The 23,621-nt window shown below is 48.8% G+C and overlaps 6 protein-coding genes across 6 annotated transcripts; 4 read left to right on the forward strand and 2 right to left on the reverse strand.

Annotated features, from left to right (window-relative positions):
* Positions 1 to 576: 576 nt before the first annotated feature.
* On the forward strand, positions 577 to 1,758 carry ABOM_001739 (hydroxymethylglutaryl-CoA reductase; the record flags this gene model as incomplete). The annotated part of the gene is made up of 1 exon (XM_022528869.1): positions 577 to 1,758. One exon carries the CDS (start codon positions 577 to 579, stop codon positions 1,756 to 1,758), a length of 1,182 nt encoding a protein of 393 aa, XP_022393287.1.
* Positions 1,759 to 3,572: 1,814 nt separating this feature from the next.
* On the forward strand, positions 3,573 to 4,763 carry ABOM_001740 (uncharacterized protein; the record flags this gene model as incomplete). The annotated part of the gene is made up of 4 exons (XM_022528870.1): positions 3,573 to 3,790; positions 3,860 to 4,069; positions 4,122 to 4,308; positions 4,368 to 4,763. 4 exons carry the CDS (start codon positions 3,573 to 3,575, stop codon positions 4,761 to 4,763), a joined length of 1,011 nt encoding a protein of 336 aa, XP_022393224.1.
* Positions 4,764 to 8,084: 3,321 nt separating this feature from the next.
* On the forward strand, positions 8,085 to 10,751 carry ABOM_001741 (Zn(II)2Cys6 transcription factor; the record flags this gene model as incomplete). Its single annotated transcript, XM_022528871.1, has 6 exons — positions 8,085 to 8,135; positions 8,202 to 9,366; positions 9,417 to 9,549; positions 9,596 to 9,805; positions 9,861 to 10,016; positions 10,076 to 10,751. Coding segments are annotated over 6 exons (2,391 nt in total), but the record flags the coding sequence as incomplete, so codon positions are not given.
* A 261-nt stretch (positions 10,752 to 11,012) lies between these two features.
* ABOM_001742 (beta-glucosidase) lies at positions 11,013 to 13,517 on the reverse strand (the record flags this gene model as incomplete). Its single annotated transcript, XM_022528872.1, has 2 exons — positions 11,013 to 13,291; positions 13,349 to 13,517. The coding sequence occupies 2 exons, from the start codon at positions 13,515 to 13,517 to the stop codon at positions 11,013 to 11,015; spliced, it is 2,448 nt and encodes an 815-aa protein (XP_022393222.1).
* A 4,933-nt stretch (positions 13,518 to 18,450) lies between these two features.
* Positions 18,451 to 19,414, forward strand: ABOM_001743 (uncharacterized protein; the record flags this gene model as incomplete). Its single annotated transcript, XM_022528873.1, has 3 exons — positions 18,451 to 19,018; positions 19,080 to 19,151; positions 19,215 to 19,414. The coding sequence occupies 3 exons, from the start codon at positions 18,451 to 18,453 to the stop codon at positions 19,412 to 19,414; spliced, it is 840 nt and encodes a 279-aa protein (XP_022393221.1).
* A 924-nt stretch (positions 19,415 to 20,338) lies between these two features.
* On the reverse strand, positions 20,339 to 22,357 carry ABOM_001744 (threonine synthase THR4; the record flags this gene model as incomplete). Its single annotated transcript, XM_022528874.1, has 7 exons — positions 20,339 to 20,856; positions 20,907 to 21,348; positions 21,401 to 21,565; positions 21,620 to 21,789; positions 21,839 to 22,055; positions 22,155 to 22,241; positions 22,295 to 22,357. 7 exons carry the CDS (start codon positions 22,355 to 22,357, stop codon positions 20,339 to 20,341), a joined length of 1,662 nt encoding a protein of 553 aa, XP_022393220.1.
* Positions 22,358 to 23,621: the final 1,264 nt, after the last annotated feature.

Raw genomic sequence — 23,621 nt, forward strand, 5'->3', positions numbered from 1 at the left:
GCAACCGGGGGCAGGACGAGGGTGCTTGAAGCCACGGGCGGGGCCAAGGAAGCAGTGTTACTGATTTGTGCAGGTTAGCCTAGCGTTATGAAAAGGTTTGAGCGACATGTCGTTCTACCTCCCATCGCTATCTTTCAGACTCCTTTTTATGCTTAGCCCCACCTCACCGGAAACATTAAACATCTTGTATTGCTATTCGCAGAATTGCTGTCCTGCGTTTGCACTAGCTTCGTTGACGGATACCTTTTTCCTCTTGTGAATGGTGTGGCTAGACCAGGGTCCAGGATCCAGGACTAAGCATCCTCGGGACATTTGTGGGTAATCGACTCCATAAAACGGAAAGTCTATTTGGTGATTGTCGGCAATGATCATCCTTCCAGGTGCAAAGAACTAGAGGATGGCGTAGGGAGCTCTTGGACAATGATTATACGACTGTAAATTGGGGTAAGGCATCTTATTTCTACAACGGCCTTCCCAGCAGCATATCTGTAACACATTTAAAGTATGCATTAGGTTTCAAATCCGCTGTGTCAACAGTTGTACGTCAAACAATCATCGCATCACTAGCTCTTCATTATGTCCAAGACTCAGCCGCTCAAGCGCCGGGGAGAAGGACGGGCCAAGTTTGATTTGAACATCGATAGCCCCCAACTGCAACATCTTACACGACACATCGATGAGGCCGAACACGTCCGCATCGAAAACTGCATTGGTTTCGTGCAAGTTCCGGTTGGGATCGCCGGGCCCCTGCGCATCACCGGCCCTGACACGACCGGTGAATATTATGCACCATTGGCTACATGTGAGCCGACCTTGGTGGCGAGTTGCAGCCGGGGCTGTAAAGTGTTCAATGCGTGCGGTGGCCTGCAGTTTGAAGTTCTCAATGAAGCCATGTCTCGTGCACCGATGTTTCTGTTTGCCAGCCCGGCCCATGCGGTAGCGTTTGCGCGCGCGGTCCCATCATTCCGAAACGAGTTCGCCCGATGGGCCGAGTCGACTAGCCGATACGTTCGGCTACAGGAGCTGCAAGCTTCCGTCATTGGCTCCAGCGTTCATCTCTTCTGCAGCTACTTTTGCGGCAATGCTGCGGGCCAGAATATGGTCAGCAAGGCCACCCAGTACGCCTGCGAGATGCTGCGGGGCCACCGATGTGCGAAGCAATTCCAGATCCAAGACTTCATCATAGAGGGTCAATTGGCGTCGGACAAGAAGCCTTCTTGGGGCAACGTGCAGAGAGCTAGGGGAGTCGAAGTGCTAGCGTGGGGCACTATTACCAACGCTGCCTGCCAAGAAACCCTAGGCTGCAGCACGGAGCGACTATATCGTACTCAGATGGCTCTCAAGGAAGGAGGAATACGCAATGGCCAGTTCGGTTGCAATATCAATACCGCCAATATTATCGCCGCTATGTTCGTGTCGACGGGACAGGATGCGGGCAGTGTAGCAGAGGCTTCCTGGAGTCATCTCACATCTGAATACGATTACGAGACCAAGGAATTGAAAATGACTCTGTATTTTCCCTCCTTGCCGGTGGGTACCGTGGGTGGGGGGACGCTGTACCCATCGCAGAAGGAGTGTCTGGATATGCTGGGGTGTGCGGAGCCGTCGGGAAAGCGAAGGCTGGCCGGAATGATTGCTGCCTTTGCGGTTGCTTTGGATGCTAGCACAAGTGCAGCGATTGCTAATGATACGTTTACTATGAGCCATATGAAGCTTGCCCGGGGGGAAATATTCGGGCGTCAGACTTCGAAGCTCTAGGCGAACGTTTGCAATCATTGCGCTCTGTCGGGGGAGACAGAGCTGTATCGATGCTTATTGTTTTGCTTGTCTTTTTGCTATTTGTTTTTGCTGTATATTTTTTTCTTGTTTCCTTTTCTTCTCTCTCTCGCTCTCTCTCTTCTTTTCCTTTTTCTTTTTTTTTTTCTTTTTTTTTCTTCTTCTACCCCGGTACTTGTCTTTGCTTTTTACCGATATTATCTTTGTCCATGTATCTATATACCTATTTTACTTTAGTCATTTTCCATTATTCATTAATCTTTCTAGGTTAGTCTTTTTTATTCAAAAATTTAATTCAATATGTTATCAGTAGGTCTACTGGCTCTATCTAAGTTGTTCCTCTACTTTTTACTTTTAGTTATTTCTTTAGTATGCAAGCGAAAGTAGTTTAGTATACTCCATAATAACCTAATTTAGGTATTTAGGTGATCAACCCGTTCATGTCCGACAGGGCGCGTAGGCAGTTCACTCAAGGAACCAAGGACTCAACGGACAACCCCCGCGTACCGTTGGCTCTGTAGTGATAAGGTAGATTCGCCCTTTAGCTGAGAATGGACTAGATCCGTGGGTCTGGCTCCCCGGCCTTTCCTCATCCTGGAAGGTGCTAATATGTCCACTGGAGTTAGTATGATAGGAGGTACGGGGCGATCGTTTTGCCACAATGGGTCTGACACTGGAGTTTTGAAGCAAATCACTGCAAGGCATTCCACTGTGATTTGTTGAGAGTTTCAAGCCCTGGTGGGCTGAGAGAACGGAGACAGAGCAGCGTCCGTGTTCTGGACCCTCAGCGGAAAAGTCTAACGCACCAGTCAGTACCCCGAGATCCACCGGTCCCAGCCATGGATTCATTCTGAGACCGATTGCTTTTTTTGGACATGAACTCTATGCAGAGCTTAGCGTCTCAAAGACACGCGCAGCAGCTCCACTTGAAAACAGGGAAGTTGTGCATGGTCTATTCGTTTGGCATATTTTATGGCGTTGGTTCGTTATCGATTTGGAGGTCGGTTTGCGTTCCATGGGTATGGATTCATTTCCCCCCTTATGCTCACCCGGCTTTCCAATCCTAACGTTCTAGTGTAAACTATCGCGTGCCAGGCTTGATGGAACATGGAGAGAAAGGTCTCCAGTTGCTCTTTTTCGGGTGTATACGGTCAAAAACACGTCTTGACAGCGGCTGACAGAATTCGCAGCAGCGCCCCATTTTTCCTATCAATTTTGAATACATCGGAAAAATGAGTCTCCAATTGCACAAGAGCGTGTCTTCCCTGCCGAATTCCCGTTCGCATCTGCAGATAACTTCAACGGTCTGGTGCAGTCTGTCCCCTGACATTCGCTAAAGATTTAGGTTTCCAAATTATGGCTCATCTTTGCAGATCAAACGTTCGTCAGGCATAAACGCAGTCCGATAGGACCTTCATCCCACGTGTGCTGTCAAAGGAGCACCACCTCGGTTATTTTTGCCCAGGTGGCTTTTTTCGCTCAATTCTAGTAGGTCTCATTTTCAGGATAGCGTATCCGTCAACTTCATGCTATTACTTCACGGCAATTGAGTTTCGCCGTTCTTGCCTCACTAGAGACCCTCGAGCAACAATGTGAATGGTAGCAGGATTGTACTACGAAAGTTTGTAAACCAAGCTTGAAGGGTCCATTGGAACCCTGCAGACTTGAGTCAGTATGAGACACTTAAACCCCAACAGTATCAGTCTGCATCTTCCCAAGACGTAGCCATCATTCGTCCTGCATTATTCCATTTCACCTACAGCACGCTATAGTGCTATTGCGGTCCCTGTCGAAAGATGGAGCCTTCAGTCAGCGACTTCAAGCTCGTCGGACTGGCGGCGGGTTTCACACTGGGGTTCGGGTTTCTCACCGTCTGGAATGCAATAAAGCAGACGTCGGAAATTGAAAAGCCCTACAAGAGCCCTTTCGTCATCCTTATCTGGATTGAGATCCTGTCTAATGTGGTAATTGGAGTAATGGGGTGGCTTGTGCTGGAGGGAATTGTACCGGTCATGTAAGCCCCTGAGCACCAGCCCATCCGATGTTTGCACAGCTCTCGGTGGTACTAACATTTTTCCCGCAGCGCACCTGTACTGGCTCTTCTACTATTCTGCTGGGCTCTTGAAATCCAATGTTGTATGCAGGTTATCATTAACCGCATCTACGTGGTGGTGGAAAAGAAGAAGACCGCAAGAAGGGTCAAATGGGGCACTGCTTGCCTTATAACAGCCATCAATGTCGCCGTGTTCTGCATATGGATTCCAGCACATATGACACCCCCAGTCAATCATACGTGAGTGCCTGATCCCTATTCTCTCCGAGTACCCGCTGACCTTGCTGTGTAGCTTTGTCCTCATTAATCGCTACTGGGACCCAATTTCCAAATTACTAATATGCGTCGTGGATGCGTGTCTGAACGTTTGGTTCCTACGAGTTGTGCGTGTGCGACTGGTTCGGCAAAACGGACTAAAAAAATACGGGCCCTTAGTTCGCTTCAACATGCGAATGATGTTCATTTCCGTCCTGATGGACGTGAGTTCACCGCACATTCTTACCCATCTTCTCAACTAATTCTGACATTCCATCCCTAGGCTATTCTCATTGGGCTCATGTTCCTGCCCAACCCAATGGTTTACATCCAGTTCCATCCGGTCACGTATATCGTGAAGCTTAACATTGAGTTGAAAATGGCTTCGCTCATCCGCAAGCTTTCGCGGGACAGTAACCTGAACAACGAAATCCATGAGGCATCAATGAATCTGCCAAACCGATTCCAATCGCAGGGTCATTATATCAAGTGCGATGATGAGGTTATGGAAAAGAGGAATTTGAGACATATGCAGTTCGCCCAGCTACGGCAGCACGGGTTTGAGAGCGAAGACATGAAAATCATGAAGACAACTAGTGTTCGCGTGGTAAAAAGCCCAAGACCGTTTGTCCAGGACAACCTGCCGCCGCTGCCACCTCTGCCAAAGGATGGGCGGTGATTTGTGCTAATATTTACATGTATCTTATTCAATACACAATGTATATGGTTCGGATAGTTGTACACTAGAGCAGAATGCAGAAATTATAACTAGGATCGCGTGGTATGACTGATATGCATCGTACATGGCCGCGTATTGGACTCGTATAGTTGAGCACGGCGCGACTGGGATTGGTAGAGTAGCCCCTGGACTACTACTCTTAGTTTACCAAATATTTGCAACCTGCACACAAAGCTATTTTCGGAGTAGTGTACCATAGAATACTTCGCCTTACTTCATCCATCTTGGTAATGCTATCTGCCTTGGGAGAAAGGGTTAGGACGGGACAAACCAGCATAGTATGGGAGGAAATCGCACAGGTTTAGCCCCTTAAGTCTTCGCTCCATATTCGTTCAATCAAAGGCAGATCAGTCCACTCAGTAGGGTTGAACAAAGGCATGTTTCATACCTGGTATGATGAAGTCATTCTGCAAGCCATATATTTTTATGACTGATTCCCACCCGCAAAGTTTCCTGTCTACTTCCGGAAATTCCAAGAAGATCGTTGCAATTTTAGTATGCCAACCTATATTACGTCTAGACCCAGGTCGCCGGGGTAATCTGGACTGAAGTCTATCTAGCGAGAGGTGCAGTAGTTTGTTTACTGCTGAGACTAGCCAGAAGATGCTGTCGCGACCCTCGCCCCATCCTGCGTAATCCCCCACAGGTGCCACATCCCGGCAAACCTTACGTATTACATTTTCGGAAGGTCGAAAGGTAGCCAGGACCTCATGGATGTGTTGTGGTAGGGACCTGGACAGGATATGGTTTGTGTGACTAATCGGACAGAATCCGAACATATCCGGGACAAGGCAGCCGAGAAGCCTTGACAGGAGTATCATTTGGGTGGACAGATAACCGTGCCCGAAACCCCCACATTGGAGTGATGCGTTAAGAGTTTTGGAGTGGCCAATCACCCGCCTGGTGAACCATGTCTGATGTGACTTAACCGAGGACAATAGAGGAAAAGTATTCCATGGGTCGATGACCCACTCAAAGCCTTAGTGCCGTTCATGCGTACATCGCGACTTCCGGCCGAAAGGTCAGCAGACGCTTCGATCGCAGATAAGTCTCACTGGGAAGTTGTAACTCATCAGGATGGAGACATCCGGACGATCATGGGAGTGCCGTCCACGGATCGTCCACGGGAGCACCGCCTCGTCGGTCTTGATTTCGGTACAATTAGCAGGGAGGGGGGGAGAAAAAAAAGGGCTCAAGATCGAAACGGTAGCCCATGAAATCGTGATGGCGTGCGTCCCCACCGGACGAGTTACGAGACTTTAGGGGTGAGGGGCCGCCTAGACGAAGGTGGGTAAAGCCTCGGATAAGATGGTCAGAATAGGGTATCCAGGAAGTCTAAAACTTGGAGATGAAACTCAGGGCGTTCATCCATCAGTGGGCCCGGGATTATCACATTTGAATTGCTCATCACACGTGGCAAGCCATACCCTTACCCTTGCTGAACCTTGCTTTAGACTTTGTGCCTGCGCGATCGGCCTGTAACCTTGGTGGCTTTTGGCTCTAGGGGGCTTTTACCTAGTTCGTATTTTGCGTTTGCAGAAGTATCTCTCAGTTGTATATATGTTTCAAGAGGACCCCTTGGTATTGCACCATTTTTTTTGTTGACAGCCAGCCTAGGATAAACTGAACAGTTGAACCAACACCATCCAATATGAAACACACGATATCTTTTAGAATGTGGGAGATGAAGAGAGGCTTGATCATCAAACTCTATCAAGAGGAAGAATGGCCTCTAAAACAAGTGCTCAAAAGAATTCGTTCGGAGACATTCAATCCAAGGTGAGGCATTCCAAAGAGTCCTTAGGGAGAGACAAATGCCCTGACCGGTCGACTGTTCCTCCACAGTGAGACTCAATTGCGGAGTCGCTTGAAAAAATGGGGTGTCACCAAGCTATCTCGTCGTCGCAGTCACAACAAATTTATCATGAGTCATCATGAAGACCTGGGCAATGAAAGCGGCTTCAAGTCGCCTGTTCACAGTGCGGATGACATGGTACATTCGGCAACCATGAGCCATTCTACAACGAAGGACGATTTTTATACGCCTGAAAGGGGTGATGCTATGCATGATACGCAGACAGCAAGTAGAGTTGTCCCCCACAATTCTTTCTATTCTTCTGCTACAGCCATGTCCGCGGTCAGCCCATCTTGGGAGTATCATGACGTTTCTCCTGGATACTGTCCACGGTATGTCACCTCTAGATTATTGCCAACTCTTCTGGCATCCCTCACGAGGAATGGTAGAATCCTAAAGCACAGCGGTGAACTGACGCCCGAATTCAGGTATATACATCCTACTCTCGACTATTACAACCCAGCCATGGAGCGTTCCAGAGCGGAACTATCATCGTCACAATGGGCCATTAATATGAGCTATGGCATGTTACCAGAGGATGACTCGGCTGCTCGATTCTACACTACTGCACCCTCCGGCATGTTCATGCACCAGCCAGCGCAGGTCACGCCTTTCGCTCCTCAATCGGATTGGATTCACACTCCAGAGTGCCAATTAATATACCAGCCTTCATAACCATAATTGACCCTGCCCCATAGTATCAGACGCCCTTCTTTTACACCCTTAATGCGCTTGAACCGACATGTCCCTTTGTTATTTTCATACCCCGAATTGTCTAATATGTTCTATATATCCTCTCGTGATTTTCATTTGTATAAAGCAGTGATATACGTGACTCGAAACCAGCGTATTTACGTCGTTGTTTCTGGTGATCTTTTTGTCGAAGCATGTGTGCTTACAACAGTCGTTATGATTCTGTCACTTTTGTCTTTTTTCTCTTTTCCTAGGTCGGGAATCCGACATGTCGTTGAGACCCGGAGCTCTCAAGGATGAACTTGGCCAGTCTACGCACAACAAACAGGAAAACACAACCTTGGAGAAAGGATGTACCATATGCAGTTGCATGTATTTAGAATTTACTTATACGGTGTACGGTCAATGCTTCGAATAGTCCCACAATTGATAACCTGATACTCCACCATCCCATATTTATTGCCTTCTAATCCATCGCAACGCTCATTCAAGACCCAAGCCCACCTAATGCCATTTCCGATCACCGATGCTTGTTTGGTACATAGGTTGTGAAAGGAACACGTGAGACGAACATGCGTAGACCAGGATTACTCATCCGGAATTTGAATCCCGGGCCAAAGTCAACATCATCTTCGACCACCGTTTCTATTGTGTTAAAATGGCAGTAGAGACTATTAGTATTAAGACGCTTAAGATATGACTCCGCGAAACAGGGCCTCGAGAGCCGTTCGCAAGCATGTGACCACAGCATGTATCCCCTGCAGGTACGGGAAAGTGAAAGTAGGTCTACTGTCTCACCTGTGACATGATTTTAAGTTGACTATTAATAGTGTGACGGAAACACCCCGACGTGTAAAAACTGTCGAATAAAAGGGAAAGACTGTAGCTATCGGCAAACTGATGACAAACGCAAGGTCCCAGTGCGAGTCGCCGTTGGCTTCCTAGCTCAGAGAGTTGATCAGCTGTCGCGCTTCATCCGGGACCATGGCCTCCAGAGGCCGGAGATAAATGATGAAGGTTATGTCGCTGTCAAGAATATCCTTGACGCTCTTGAGATTACCTGTGAAGATTTCCGCAAAAGTGAGGGGCACCCTGGGACTATAACGGGCCAACAGGTTCATAATAAGATATACGCCGATGACAACGGTGTGCCTCAATTGGGACTTCCACAATTAGAAGAAGCAGGAGCTAACGGCCCAACGAGCCGGGGCTATGGAGCTTCCTATCGGGTTGGCCAGAATACCGGCGATGGAGGGCATTTAGTGGAAGGCAATGCGTCTGGTCAAGCCATAGTAGAAGATATTATACCGCACTCTGGAAGTCAGGAACCGATGTATCCGACCTCACTGGAACAGAATCCCTCATTGAATGAATCTCTGTTTGAGCCGATGGCCACTCCACCTGAGCCAAATGGAAATGACTCGGACAGCGATGATGAAGTAACTAACCAGGTGTCATATCGTCTGGGACGGCTACAGCTCACACATCATGGTCAACTTCGATATTTCGGCTCAACCTCTAATCTCACCTTGTTAGACGCCCTAGTTGGCGTTATACCACCCAGTCCAAGCTCTTTACAGAGAGACACACAGGAGGTTCTCGAGAATGCGGACCTCAACATCCCCGTGCAGGAAGAACTCGAGAGACATCTAATTGAGCTTTATTTTGCATGGCAAGACCCGTGGCTACATGTAGTGGACATGGATGTCTTCTGGAAGGCCCAATCAGGGTATCCAAATGAACGATCATCCACACAATACTATTCTCGTGCTTTGTCGAATGCCATGTGTGCATTAGGTGCCGCACATGAATCAAAGTACCATCCAGATCTAGTAACATTTCCCCGGTCGCTCTCCGAACTTTTCGGTGATAGGGCAAAGTTGCTGCTGGAGCTTGAGATGGAAAACCCCTCCGTTGCCACCATCCAAGCATTAGTACTTTTAAGCAGCTACGAGGCGTCTTGTACTAGAGATACACGTTGTTGGCTATATAGCGGTAAGCCTATGGAACGACGTAAATGTTCGCTTTAAACTAAAGCCGACTAGGTATGGCGATGAGACTTGCGTTCGACCTCGGTGTCCACCTGGACATGACGCCCTATGTGGAGAAGGAAATAATTTCGCCAGAGGAGGCTGACCTCCGCCGGATGGTATTTTGGGGAGTCTACCTTAGTGAACAGTAAGATATATGCCTTTGGGGGTGCAACACGTCACTAACTAATCAGATTTTGGGGGTTCTATCTGGGGCGTTCCCCGCAGAGCCCTACGAGTGGTGTATCTGTTCCCAAGCCAGGCTCATCTAGCCCTCTTCCTGCAATCAAATGGAAGGCGTACCCGACAATGAGTATGTCGTCTTACATCATGGTTCCTTTCGATCTGATATGTTCTCAATGGGTGTGTCTGTACGATCTAATGCTACCCTTGACGGACGTGTTGTGAGTGAGCCGCATGCTTATTCCATAAATATATGGCTAATTCCGCGTCATCTAGATACGGAGTTTCAGAAGTCTCGATTCCTTCGCTTCAAGTTCTGACTGCCAATACGGTACAGAAATTACAAACGTGGAAGAAGAACCTCCCATGTGAACTTCATGTTGAGGGACGCCCCATCTGCCAACCCCCAGTCCCACATATTCTATCTCTCCAGTAAGCTGCTACCCCTATGCAGATCTCATACCTGCGGAGAAGTCTAATAGCCGTCCAAGTATGCAGTACTACCAGTTCATGATTCACTGTCACCGCCCATACATCTCAAAACATTACATTCAGCCACAACCCCCGCAAGGCCCCGGACCACACCATGCGCGTAGCATGTGTCTGGAATCTGCCATATCTATAGTGAAGCTCCTAACATTATATGAAAGTCTATACACCTTCCGCAGGGTAAACGTCCAGATCGTGTCGTTCATCTTCTCCGCCGCGCTCATCTTAATCTTCGCAACAGCGCCTTCGAAACGAACCCCACGAAACCAGGAACTACTCAGATACCTTAATACTTGTTTCCGAGCGCTGGAAGATATGGGAAGCAGTCTCGAGAATGCAAAACGCACAAGCACCTTCCTCGGCACATTGCAGCGTCAATGGGAGGTCCGCCGACGGAACCGAATGAATACACGCACGAAGCAGAAGCCAGGGTCTCGCCAACAACCAGGTGGCAGCAGGAAAATGGCGAGGAATGGCAATGGTACTGATGGATTCCACCATGAAGGAAATAGCTCCTTTTCCCAACGTGCGGCCTGGCCTGACTGTGGCTCCCCTTCGGGCGGTTTCGGGGCGGCAGGCTCATCCGTCGCAGATACGTTGTCTCCTATGGCTGATTTTATGGATCTTAGTCTTTGTAATGTTCTTCTTAGTGAGGGGATCCCGGGTTCCTTTGTGTAACTTGCTTCGAGATTCTACGGTTTGGGCTCTGCCTGTGACAGCTCGGAGATATGTATCTACGTGCCCATCCCCGACTATTACTAAGAGGGAGGCGATAGAATGGATGGAGTGTCAGGACTGACATTCATATATTGCATGAACCATTAAATGGATTGTTATTATAGCCTCAATAAACCTGCATAGGTTATATTACTAAAGAGGTACATGGACTCATATCAAGATTTCATCATCACATAGCACCGTTATGCCCTATATCCCTCCTCAAGCCGACACAGGAGTAATCGTCGTCACCTGGGTCAGGTCCCTGCTGCTGAAACCCACCCGGATGGTGAACTCGCCCTCAGGGATCAACCAGTCCTGCGACACGATATCCCAGTAGCTCAGATCTCTGCGCATGAGCTCAAATCCGACAGTCTGCGACACACCAGGTGCCAGGGACACCTTGTCGAATCCACGGAGCTGCTTAGGTGGGGTCCCAGCAGGGGTGCTGTCAGGGAAGGTAACGTAGAGCTGCGGGACTGCGGCTCCCTCCACGTCACCAGAGTTCGTGACCACAACGGACACGTTGTAGACGCTCTCCCACAGCGCGGGGTTTCCGCCGGGCTGGGTGGGCAGTTGTTCGGGGGCGGAGGTGATCGACTCGGCCAGGGGTTCGGCGTTGATTTCGGAAAGACCGAAGGTCGTGTACGACAGACCGAAGCCGAATTCGTAAAGCACGGAGATGTTGTGGGCATCGAAGTAACGGTAATCGATCTCGAGCTTCTCGTCGAACCATGCCTGCCAGTCCTCCGGACCGGTGGTGTTGACGGCGGTCGTGGGAGGCGCATTGTAATCGCTGCCGTTCTTGGCGATTGTGTATGGCAGCTTTCCGGAGGGGTTGACATCGCCGTACAGCACATCGACAATGGAGTTACCAGACTCCTGTCCAGGGTAGTGGGCGGCGAGAATGGCAGTCACGTTGGGGTGGTTGGCAAAAGGAAGCTCGTTGATGCCAGACGAGTGGGTAACAACGATAGTGTTGTTGCACTTCGAGGCGACAGAGTCCACAACCTCGTTGCCATTGTAATCCACAGAGAGGTGCTCGCGGTCCGAGCCCTCTTCGGCCCATGTCTTGAGGAAGACGAGGCAGGCTTCGGGTGGCGTGGGGACCCACAGGGTAGTCACGTCTGAGTCCGCGATGAGGGTGTTGTTCAACCACCACTGAACCAGAGTGTTGTCCTGCTGGCTACGGGACTTGAGGGCCTCCAGCGGGGAGACCAGATATGTGAAACGACCAGTTCCCGAGCCGCCACCGGCAGCAAGGGTGCCATATTCAAAGGTAGCTTGGTTGACGGCGCCCACGGTGGTCTCCCCAGCATCATTTCCAAAGACAGCGATTGACTTGGGGGCCTTCAAGGGGAGGGCCTTGTTCTCGTTCTTCAGCAAGATAGTGGCTTCAGCTCCATGTCTGCGGATCAGCTTGCCATGGTCGCCGCGAACATCACGGCTACGCTCCCCAGTCAGGTTAAACTCGCGAAGCCATGTAGAGCGAGGTGAGAATGTGTTAAGGTCGGCAGACGAAGGGTCGACCGAGGGGTAGTCTTGGTCCTGGCCGAGCCAGTAGTAAGGTGTCATGATACGGATAATCATATCATCCACGCGAGATACATCGACAGTTCCGTTGTTGACAGCCAGGGTGACGTTCTTTCCAAAGAACGAGCCTGCTTCGGGGGTTTGGCCGTATGCTCCGAGACCTCCCGGCATGTTCATGTCAAGGCCTCCCTCGATGGAGGCGACACCAGAGTGAGTACCACCCCAGTCAGACTGGACATAGCCCTGGAAGCCAAGCTCCTCCTTGAGAAGACCATTAAGAACCTTCGAGTTCTGGCAGGCATAGGAGCCGTTGAGACGCTGGTATGCACACATAACACTAGCGACCTTAGCACGGGCAGCGTTGGCAAAAGGCCAGAGGTATAGCTCGTGCATAGTCCGGTCATCAATATTGGAGGAAACGGCTTCCTGGATGACATCGGTCAAGGTGCCGTTGGGATTATAGTTTGGATTGCGTTGGGTTTCTTGTTCATTGCCGATGAAGTGCTTCGCACAGGCTTGAACACCGACATCCTGGTAACCCTGAATAGTAAGCTCCATGGCAACACCAGTCAGGTAAGGGTCTGCTGCAAAGCCCTCCCAGTTTCTACCTCCATATCCTGAGCGTCCGAGAGGGCCAGCTACGGGTCCAAGAGCGACATGGGCACCTTTGCCCTTGAATTCCTCTCCCATAGCAACACCTCGTTCATATAAAATGTCTTTGTCCCAAGTCGATGCCGCCGTGACACCAGCCGAGAAGACGCTAGCATAGTCAGCGACACGAATGGCCAAGGGGCCATCCTGTAAGCAGAGACCATTGAAGCCCAGTCGAGGAATTGCCACGATGTTTCCAACGCAGGGCCCGGGCTGGCCGGTGACCATGTCGGCCTTTTCCTCGAGCGTCAACTGAGCAACAAACTCCTTGGCTTTGGCAAGGGCTTCTTCCCAGCCACCCGACCCGGTCGCATTGGCTGTTATGGAAGTCAGTCACACTGGATAATAGATTCGGTGGCAGATTGGAAACATACGGGACGGAAGCACAGCGGGCGAATGTCCATACTGGCCGAGGATAGTGGTGTTAAGGGGCTGGACATAGGAGAAAGCGTCCTCGCCTCGACCAGATCCGCCGTAGTCCTGGCCGTTGACCGCAGTAGCAGCCAACAGGCCTGAGACAATAAGGTGAGCAATGCTAGCCATGGTTCGCACCTGGGTTGTTGTTGGACCTCAAAGCAGCTCTACCGAAGTCATCTTGCGATCCTTATCGAGCAGCAGGTACTACTTATAGTCCTCTCGACGGCTACCAAAAAGAATCTTGCCGGCCGACGATGAGTTGCCGCCGTAGGGTCCGGAGTATGGGGCACTGTTGAGGGAATTTGATGCCTGGTTTACCAGGACCCACAACCCCACGGGGCTTCGCTTCGAATCGCGTGGTCGGCAGGGTTCCCCACATCTCCGTTCCCCATATTCCGCTCGCGGGGTGACTTGTGCAAATTTTTTCTTCTCGCCTTTTCGGCCGGCACCGCAGCGAGCACGGGGAATATGCGGCAGCCCACGGAAGCACTTTGCCGCTCCCATGTTCTTTCTCAGTGCAATTTAAACATTAGCTCTTGCTCCCGCTCCCTGCGGCACAGTCGCAACGAGTGTTAGTCAACCCTGATATCGGTCTCCCTTTGCAGTTCCGAGGTCGGCTCAGGATATACGGCAATAAACCATTCCGATGACTGACTCGCAACCACACGAGAGACCGTACTAAACTAATGGTACAACAAACATCACGTATTCTCTGGGGTAGAAACTGTCGGGAGGTTCCGTGTTCGGAATAATGAGGTCCAATCGGAGAGGACAAGATTCGACGATCTCTCGTTGAACCTGCCCATGTAACTACGGAGCGTTCACCCCAGAAAGGCCGAGACGAACCAGGAGCACTTCTTATCTGGCGGCCTGACGTCATGAAGCCGACAGAATGACCACATTCGTCTGGTCAATTGTCTTCTATCCGTGCGTAACTTGTCGTAGATTATGCCAGAAACAAGTACTGCTACCGGTGAGCAAATCTGAAAGCCCAAGAGACATGGTCCGAACACAGACGAAGGCCAGATTCCCGAAGTTTAGCCGGAGGGGAAGAGTAGTCTCATTGGATGTACCCCGGATCGTTTACTCGAGGCGTGGGGTAACTTTGGGAGGAATGTCTTGGCTCCATGGTTGGATCGGCGGGATGCCGAGATTTCACTACATAGCTTAGCAGCATTACCCCCGCAACATTGATACTCGGCAATGAATTAACCCAGTATCTCCAACACAGACACAGTCATACGGTGATACCACCGGCATTAGTCCGGAGATATATGTAAGTTGCTTATTATCAAGTGGATCCCGCACGGCAAAACTGGCAAGCGAACATACTCGAAATCACTGTGGCGCTAGTACTAGTCTCCACCAAACCTCGTATACACGGAATAACCCCAACCGAAGGCCTACTCACATAGAATCGGCCCGGGAGCAGAGAAGGTATAAGAGAATACAAACTCCTGTGACGTGTGGTGGACAAGAGCCAAGCCTGCCCGATACATGGCACATATGATTTCGGAGACGCCCCGGCTATGACCAGAGGCATCAGTAGGTCACCAGTCGCAATAGGCCCATGCCGATGGTGGCATAGTGTGGTTGTTGTTGGTAGCGTACGGGATTCGGGCCTTCGACTATACCTTCTCCATGATTCTTATCTTCAATCATTTGCTTTGTTATTAGTTTTAGTATTACTTCATATTCCGTTTCTCTATTGTGTTCACTAGACCTGGACTCGGAAGACTTCGCGCTAGTCCTGTCATGAATGACACCAACCGCACATGCGATATATTGGTGGCTCTTTTGCCCTGAAGGCTTCTTCACAAAAACCCCATCTAGACCCGCCTTTCTAGTTCATAACGTAAATCACATGGGACATTCATTGTACTTATATCAGACAGTCACTGTTAGTTTAAATATCTCATATTTCGTCCGTGCACAAAGGCTTTACGCCTGAGCTACCATCTCCGAGTGAGGGGATTTTGATTGAATATTGCAAATTTTACCTGGGGGGGTGAGTCATCACAGGCAAAATATATCCTCCATGGACATATTGACTTGGTCTCCAAAAAGTGAAGGGTTGAAAAATATATTCGCACTACTGAGAAGCGTTAAGGCCAGTGAGCTGAGTTAAGGAATATCCCAATCTCTTCATGAACCAGTCGACTTTGAGAATAGAAAGACCATGGATCCCGTAAGAGAGATGCTGTGCTGGCCTCTCAATCATCTCTCAGGGCCTCAAGGCGGGAGGTGTATTGTGAAATTAATCTTAGCAGGCCGGCATAAAGATGATGTCGGAATCCCACTCAACCGTCTCTAAAAACCTCAATAAACGCATCAACATAACCACCAAAATAGGTAATAGAACTTTAGGAGTAAAATTGCACTAAATAATGGCGTAGTTTGTTCAACCGCTTTATTGAGGGCTACACAAGTCATGTGAAATGCCTACTTCAACCCTCGGCCTGTGAGGGATTGGCTTTCCACAGACTCGGTAGTTCCAGAAAGTGGGTTTCACACCAACTTTCTGTGTATTCCCAGTCCACACACACCCTAGAGCGGCGATAAAAGCCACATTATTAACAGAACAGCTTCCCAGAATGTCCATTGACAAGTCATCCACGTAAGGCTGTTTGGGGGACTCAGGTCAAATATATGTCTCGGTCGATTCTCGCATCTCACCCTCGGGTTTCCTTTCGGGCAACTCAAACGACCGGCAATACCTGTTGGTACCTCATGGGTTGACAAATCCACTTACCCTACGACAGAGATTACTGGCCGGCCCTTTCTCGAGGATTTATTTGATTGGTCAATATAGGCAATCTCTTGTTTCTGATATGGTTTCGATTGTACGACTCCTAGTGGGAAATTTCGACCTCTCGGGTCAACAGGTGGTTATTGTGATAACCTCAATGAATAGAAAACGATTTTATTCGTAGGTTACTAAAGACGAAACTGAAAAAAGAAAGGAAACACAAATGGATCACCACTAGTATAACTAGGTGCGCAAACAGTGATTAGATAGCCACAGTTATGTAGGTAGGATAAGCGCGAATGAGAGGTAAAAGTAATAATAACACATGGATGGACCTGGCCGTTATTCAACCCAGTTCCCCCTTCATGGCCTAATCCTGCGCGACACATATCAGTGAATTAATTTATGTTTATGAGCAACAGAAAATGAAAACACACAAAGGCACTCACTGAAATAGTTGTCGGTATATAATTGGACATAAACTTTATCATAGAAACTATAGTACCACATCACACAGGTCCCGATACTCTGTCCAGGATATCTTTAATAATCTCGCGAGTAAGGTCTGCCGGCGCGCTCTTATTCGAGATATTCTTCCCGATACCGCGTGCTTCTATCTCTGGGAGTATCTTCTGATAACATGAGTTTTCGGGCAGAGTTAGATTAGTATATGGCATAACATGTATAGCAACACAGCCAGTGACCAGAGAGCTTATCCGGATATTAAAGAACTGCAATTCTAATTGGCGAGTCTCTCTCACTCCATAATATCAGAGCGACCTTCGAGATATTCTAGGTATCTGGAACAAAGTGTTAGCGGATACTTTATAATTTATTTCTATCGTGACCGCCGGGATATAGGAGTCTTACTTATCTGGAGAGTATAGTTATAAGAAGCTTGAGCTAGAGCAGACATTTACAAGGGTACTGCTATTCTTGACAGCCTGAAGCAACAGTATAAAAGGCTGAGTAACGGCCAAGATAGGTGCACTGGCAAGCGGACAAGAGATATATAGTAAAGCTACAGCTTAGGAGCAAGAATATTACACAACTCCTTGCCTTTTATAGGTGCACTAACCCTGTAAGTGTAAACAGTGTAATTTTACCTTACAGGGTAGAGAATGCTCTGGCGAAGTGTCAGATAAATAACTTAATAAGGCCCACTACGTTCAAGGAACTAAAGTTCCTTTCAGCTACGTCTCTAGTACTACCTGACACAAACACGCTAGTTTGTACACGGAACCGTAATTCCTTTTACTCTAAAAGTTATTCAGTATTCGGTTTAATAGTCCCAAGGTACTCTGTATTCTCCAAGCTTAGCTACAACTCATAATAGAGACGGACTGGGATGTAGAAGAAATTCCCTACCAAGATAAGCGAATTATATTGATATGTTAGATCTGAACAGTTCAAAATCTTGGCAAGAATGAGAGATCAAGTAAATTTCCCTATCAAATGACTGGGTAAGAATGTTAGTACCGAACCCACTGAAGCATAAAACATTTTGAAAATAGAAATAAATTACGGGCGCGGTGTAGAACACAGAACAGGTGCACGAGTATTGCATACCATGTATAATTCCAAGAGGGTAGTTCCCACGTATAATAATAAATAATAGTAGATAGAATAGTGGACAATAGTAGGTTAGTGTCTGGGTAACTCTGTGAGTTTCCGTGTTGCATTAGTATAACACGCTCAGATTGATTTATAGGGTGAGGTTGCAAGTTCCGTAACAGCTGCTTCTTGAGAACGAGTACGGGGAACATATATAATCAGATTGAATGCTCCTATCTAACTTTACTAGAATCCTACCGGTTTTTCTTGCTTACCCACTTGCACCCTGCTCATAAGCGCTCTAGACAACATCACCTACATTATCTATATTTACCCTGTGATTTAGTAGCACTCCCCTATAAAGCAGCAACTTCCAAAGGGCATATTTTCCAGTCAGCCGTGTTTAACGTGTGGCGCAAGTACGGCCGAGCGGAGGGGAAACCCTGTTCTCCACACCCTATGGTCGTATGTATCGATTCTCTGGGGTGGAAAAGGCTATAGAGAACTCTCCCGAGGATTCAACAGAGTGATACCATGGTTGCAACCTGGAGAAGTCCCAAATCTAAGCCTCGTACTGGATCACAAACACAATTTTTAAACTTTATTACATCATGGAGGCGTTCTTTTCCATTCCGGCTCACGTGTATGGAACATCCTTTGCATATACGTCGTGAATAGGAAACACCCCCGCTATTCTAACTAGTTTGTCTTTATCCCTAGCTAAATATATACATCACCCTATCTCACTATTTTAAGATGGCAACCAGATCAGGGCTTCTTCTCCTGGCTCTTGTATTTACACCCACTTGGAGCGAGCAGACCCCAACATGTCTCTCTCCAACCAGTACCGGTGGACCTCCCAATAAAGACGCCTGCTGTCTAGGAACCGGCCGACAAGAGGAGTCCGTCGATGGAGTTATCTACGAATATGTCTGCAACCACTACGCCACAAATACCAATGTGATGTACTACGAAGTCTTGAATGCTTATGAGTGTGCCAAGAAGTGCTCCGAGACGGGCTCATGTCATGCCGCCTCATGGAAGCCAAAGACTAGTAGCAGTCCGACAGGGGGCAGGTGTTTCTTATCTACGGCAGGGTTCGTGGAGAAGCCTGATCGACATGGAGAGTGGTTGCTTCTGGTCCGAACAGATCGAACGGCGCTAGTCCCCGGTGGCTCTCCCAGCCCCCATCCTCAGCCGGATTGCCAGGCTGAGGTGGATGAAGCGTGGGCAGAGTGCCTGGAAGTTACTGATGAGGACTGCGAAATGAGGACAACATCCATGCAGCAGCTGCTGCATGCGAAAGATGCGGACATTGTGAATTGTATGTGTCTTCAAAGACTTTGGGTTCTATTTCGTTGCAACCGCTTACTTGCCTTCCTTAGGCGGTCGCGGGGAGAACCCGGCCATTTATATAAGCAGGAGCCGCAAACCCTATAGGGCCTGGTGTAGGAGAGGTAAGTCTCATACTATTGTGTTTCCGTGGAAATGGCTGAGACCCGTTCCTAAACCGTGAGTAGCACTTGCCCAAGTAGTCAATACAGGTGGGATTCATCTGGGCAGGACGAAGGGGCTCCATGAATGCCTAGGTTTATGTGATAGGCACAGTAGCTGCAAAGCACTCACCTACTGGATACACAAAGGACGGTGCGATGGCCTCTCTACTAACCCTGTACCGACCCTTGAACGAACCATGGCCATAACCCTAACCCGCGTGTGAGTAAATCACCGCTTGCAAGAGAAATCATTGGACATGATCAATATAGGTCAAGTGATTGGCCACAACGAGGACTGAACAGGATGAACAACTCTCGGGTGGAAATCCCTAGACTGCGATGTTCTTTTTATTTTCCTTCTTTTTTTTGGCACTTGATAGAAAGGTCGGAGCTATTGTCGTCCACTGGCTAACAGCAAATGGTATTTGCGTCTAGTGGGTAAATTTGTTCTACAGTACACTGAATGCACATTTCTCCGGCAAAGGCAGGCGATAACTCTTCTTTCTATGCAGTATGCATTTCGGGTTTCTTATATCATGCTATTTAAAAGAGCTTCCAGGATATCTCTACTAAGAATACTTGGACTATGACAACTTAATACTGGCGAATAAATTCTCAAGGTATGGAAGGTAGGTGTGGTTAAGATATTAGCACCAAGTTTGTTCCCAGCCCCGTCCGCGCGCATCATCAATCAGGGTTCCATTGCTCATATGCATGACGGCACGACCAGTGATATACATGTCAACTGACCAACTACTAAGTATACAAGCCATCGCGTAAGAACTTAGATATTGTACAGCCCCTACGTACTTGATGGGAAAGCCCTCTTCTAGTTATCAGTGTCTTACAAATAAAGGCTAAGACTACCATGGCCCTTTCATCATGTAACTAGCTGCATTGGAACAGTTCTTGTTGGCTTATATATCAGAGGACATTCTTTGGTAGTAGCTAAAGCGTCATGGAAGGATATTTTATAGTCTCTGTTTCGCATCTATGTGTGAAAGCTTGGCAAAGGGTGGTGTCCCAGTGCCCGCGAAACAATAAGCACACAGCAAATGAAACCTGGTATTTTTGGAAGAAAAAAGAAAAGATGTCTATTAATGTCAGGCAGTGGGGCCTAGACCATTCGTCTCACATAAACCTTTGATTCAAGCGCTGCTCTCGGCCTTGATGTCCTCTTCAGCCTGGCGTTTCACAATCTCCCGGACCTTCTCCCACGAGTTCTCAACGGTTGTGACCCTGGTTTCCTTTTGCGCGAAAGCCTTGAACTCGTCAGGAAGCACCTGCTCATCGAAGTTGAAGCCGGCCTCGCCCTTCAGAGCCGATTCGACGACCTCGGAGAATTTGGCGGGGTGGGCAGTGGAGAGCGAGATGTGATGGACGTTCGAGCCCGTCTTGGCCAGCGATCTCTTCGCAACGGTAACTCCAACAGCCGAATGGGGATCAAGAACGTATTTGGTCTCCTGGTAGCAAGACTTGATCGTCTCCACAGTCTCTGGGTTGCTCACGCGGTCACTGTCAAAAGTCGACCGACCATTTGCCAAGAGGTCCTTGTCGACAGGGCCGAAGCCGCCAGTTGCCTTCAATGATTGGTACCAGGCCAAAACCTCTTCACCGGCCTTCTTTTTGCTGGAGGCGTCGTCCATGCCGGCTGCCGCTGCTTGTTCTATGATCAGTCAGCATAAGATCAAACCGTGACTATCACGTGGGGCATACCTTTTGCGAGGAACCACATGAGTCTTTCGAAGTTGCTGGAGACCAGAATATCCATTGCAGGACTCGGTGTCTCCTTGCAAGCGTCGGCTTTCACGCTGCCGTCAGCGTTCTGTTCCTGGACAGGGTTCTTCTCATAGCGGCCAGTTGTCCAGAAGCGGTGCAGGATATCGTTCTCATTGGTCGCCACGACCAGCTTGTCGGCGGGGAGACCCATCTTGGTTGCGAAGTAGCCCGCGAGGATGTTGCCGAAGTTTCCAGTGGGGGTCACAAATCTGACCTTGTCACCCACCTTGAACGTCGGGGACTTTCTAGCAAGCGAGAAGTAGGCGTAGAAATAGAATACGATTTGGGCGAGGATTCTCGAGAAGTTAATCGAGTTGACAGCACCGAGCTTCAAGGCCTGGTTGCTATCAGGATCGCCAAACATAGCCTTAACGATATCCTGTTGCTCTGTGAGTTTGTTATCCCGCAATTCCAATATGCTCCGAACATACCTGGCAATCGTCGAATGTTCCCGTCACGGCAAGGTTGTGGACATTCCTGTCTGTGCAGGTAGTCATCTGCGCCTCCTGGATAGGGCTGACGCGGCCCTTGGGATGTAAGATGACGACCGACACGTCCTTCTTGCCCCTAAGACCGTAAATAGCGGCAGATCCAGTCTGTATACATGGTTAACCCCGAGGCTATATGAAGAGCACACCAATAAAACGTACATCACCACTTGTCGCGCCGACAACTGTCAAATGATGCCTATCTGCTGGTTGGTCAGCTCCGCTGCGTTGCAACAGACTAGGGGCTTCGAAGCGCGCACCTTTTCCAACCTTTCCTTGGTTCTTCCGCACGAGGAGGTATTCGAAGAGATTTCCCAGAAACTGCAAGGCACCTAATATTGTCTCAGCACAATAACACCAGGACGATCTCGGGAAACACACAGTCTTTGAAGGAGTAGCTTGGGCCATGGAATAGTTCGAGGAGATACAGGTTGTCGTCCTGCAGATGCGCCAAGGGCACAACATCTTCGGCACGGAAGGTCGAGTAGCTCCGTTCAATGATGCCTTTCAGGTCTTCTGGGGGGATTTCGGAGGGAGAGATATACAGGCTAAAGATCTTGAAGGCGAGCTCGGCGTAGGAGAGATCTTTCCAACTTTGCTGCAATCTATTATTAGCCTCAGATTCGTGGGAATCGCTTCGAAGGCTAGAAATAAAGACACCGGCATGGAGTCATTATGCGGCATTGAGCATACATACCCAGTCATGGGCAATTGGGACTTCGTGAGGCAAGAAAAGACCGCCATCCGCAGCGAGTCCCTTCAAGACAACGGTCTCGAACGAGAGCTTAGGGACAATCAGTAAATCGTCAAGGTATGACTCATGCTGAGAAGACGCACGCCATAGTCACCACCTCTGGTGGAGAGGAATTTTTGAGATTCCGTCGGAGCTGTACTCGTCATATTGTTTGTTATGATGTCGCAATTCTTGGGCTGAGAATTCCTCCCTGCTGGTAGATTTCTGCGCCGGAAAGTTTGTGGCTTTGATGGCGATGGCGACGGCGATGGCGATATCGGCCAGTCAGACGAGGGGTCGATCCCGGAACATCGATTGGCCGGTCGCGCCGTTGCCTTTTATCCGGAGGGAGTAGGCGGTCGGGATCCCCTGGCGCACGTGGGGCGGCCAATTCCCCCACCATCTTCACCGCCCGCAGCATGGACTTTTCAAGTTCTATCTTATCAGTCCTGTCGCCTCGTACAGTTATACCAGGACATCTAAACCCCTGATGGTCGAGTTGAGTATGGCATCTGACTATAATGAAATCTATTACCTTGTAACCAAAAGATCGCCGGCTATTCCAGCTCAGGAGACAAGATGTCTGTTTGCTTTGATCTGTGCCTGCGAACTCATTTCTTTGATGTTGGTGTGAGCTGTGTACTATGTATATATATATTCGGCCGTCAACGACCTGAGCAGAGCGAAAGGAGCTATATGTGGGGATACTGCGAACAACAACAACAACAACAACAACAACAACAATAATGATATATTTTGATACCTTCCTCGTTCAGAGACTACTGACGGGTATCGGGAATATAAGTAATGGAAAAAATAACTTTGCTTAACATCATTCTTTAAGATGACCCTTGGAAAATTGTTAAGAGATCCACGTCGATAGGTCCAATTAGAGTTCCCTCGCGCTCCGTTAGAGTTCGTGGGTTTTGTTACGAGCAGAAAGCAAACAACTGCAAGTGAACTCTTATCTAGATAATAAATCAATACCAAAGCTAAGCTGATACATACGACCACAGGGTGTGGAGAACAGGGCTTCCCGTCCGCTCAGCCGTACTTAAGCCACACGCCGGGAGGTTAGTAGTTGGGTGGGTGACCACCAGCGAATCCCTCCTGTTGTATGTGTTTTTCTTTTTTCCGTGTCTTTCTTGGATCAGGTGACTTAGCCCCGGAACCACCGGGCCCCACTTAGTCATCCTCCCCGACACACCGGGGAGGATGAAAGCATGCAGCATGCGACAGAGCATAACTCTGTCTTGCCGCGAATATAGGAGACGGAAGATCAAGTACAGCCACCAGCTTCCCGTCTGTGACACCTGCATAACCTCGTTGAATACCTGTATATATCCTGCGGGGTCTTTGAAACCGGGTCCCAAGGCTGACTGCTGTCGCCGCTCGAAGAAAAGAAAGCTGGAGTCTCAAAGTTATTTGCCA

This window comes from Aspergillus bombycis (assembly GCF_001792695.1).
Source record: "Aspergillus bombycis strain NRRL26010 chromosome Unknown contig00008, whole genome shotgun sequence".
Taxonomy (NCBI): domain Eukaryota; kingdom Fungi; phylum Ascomycota; class Eurotiomycetes; order Eurotiales; family Aspergillaceae; genus Aspergillus; species Aspergillus bombycis.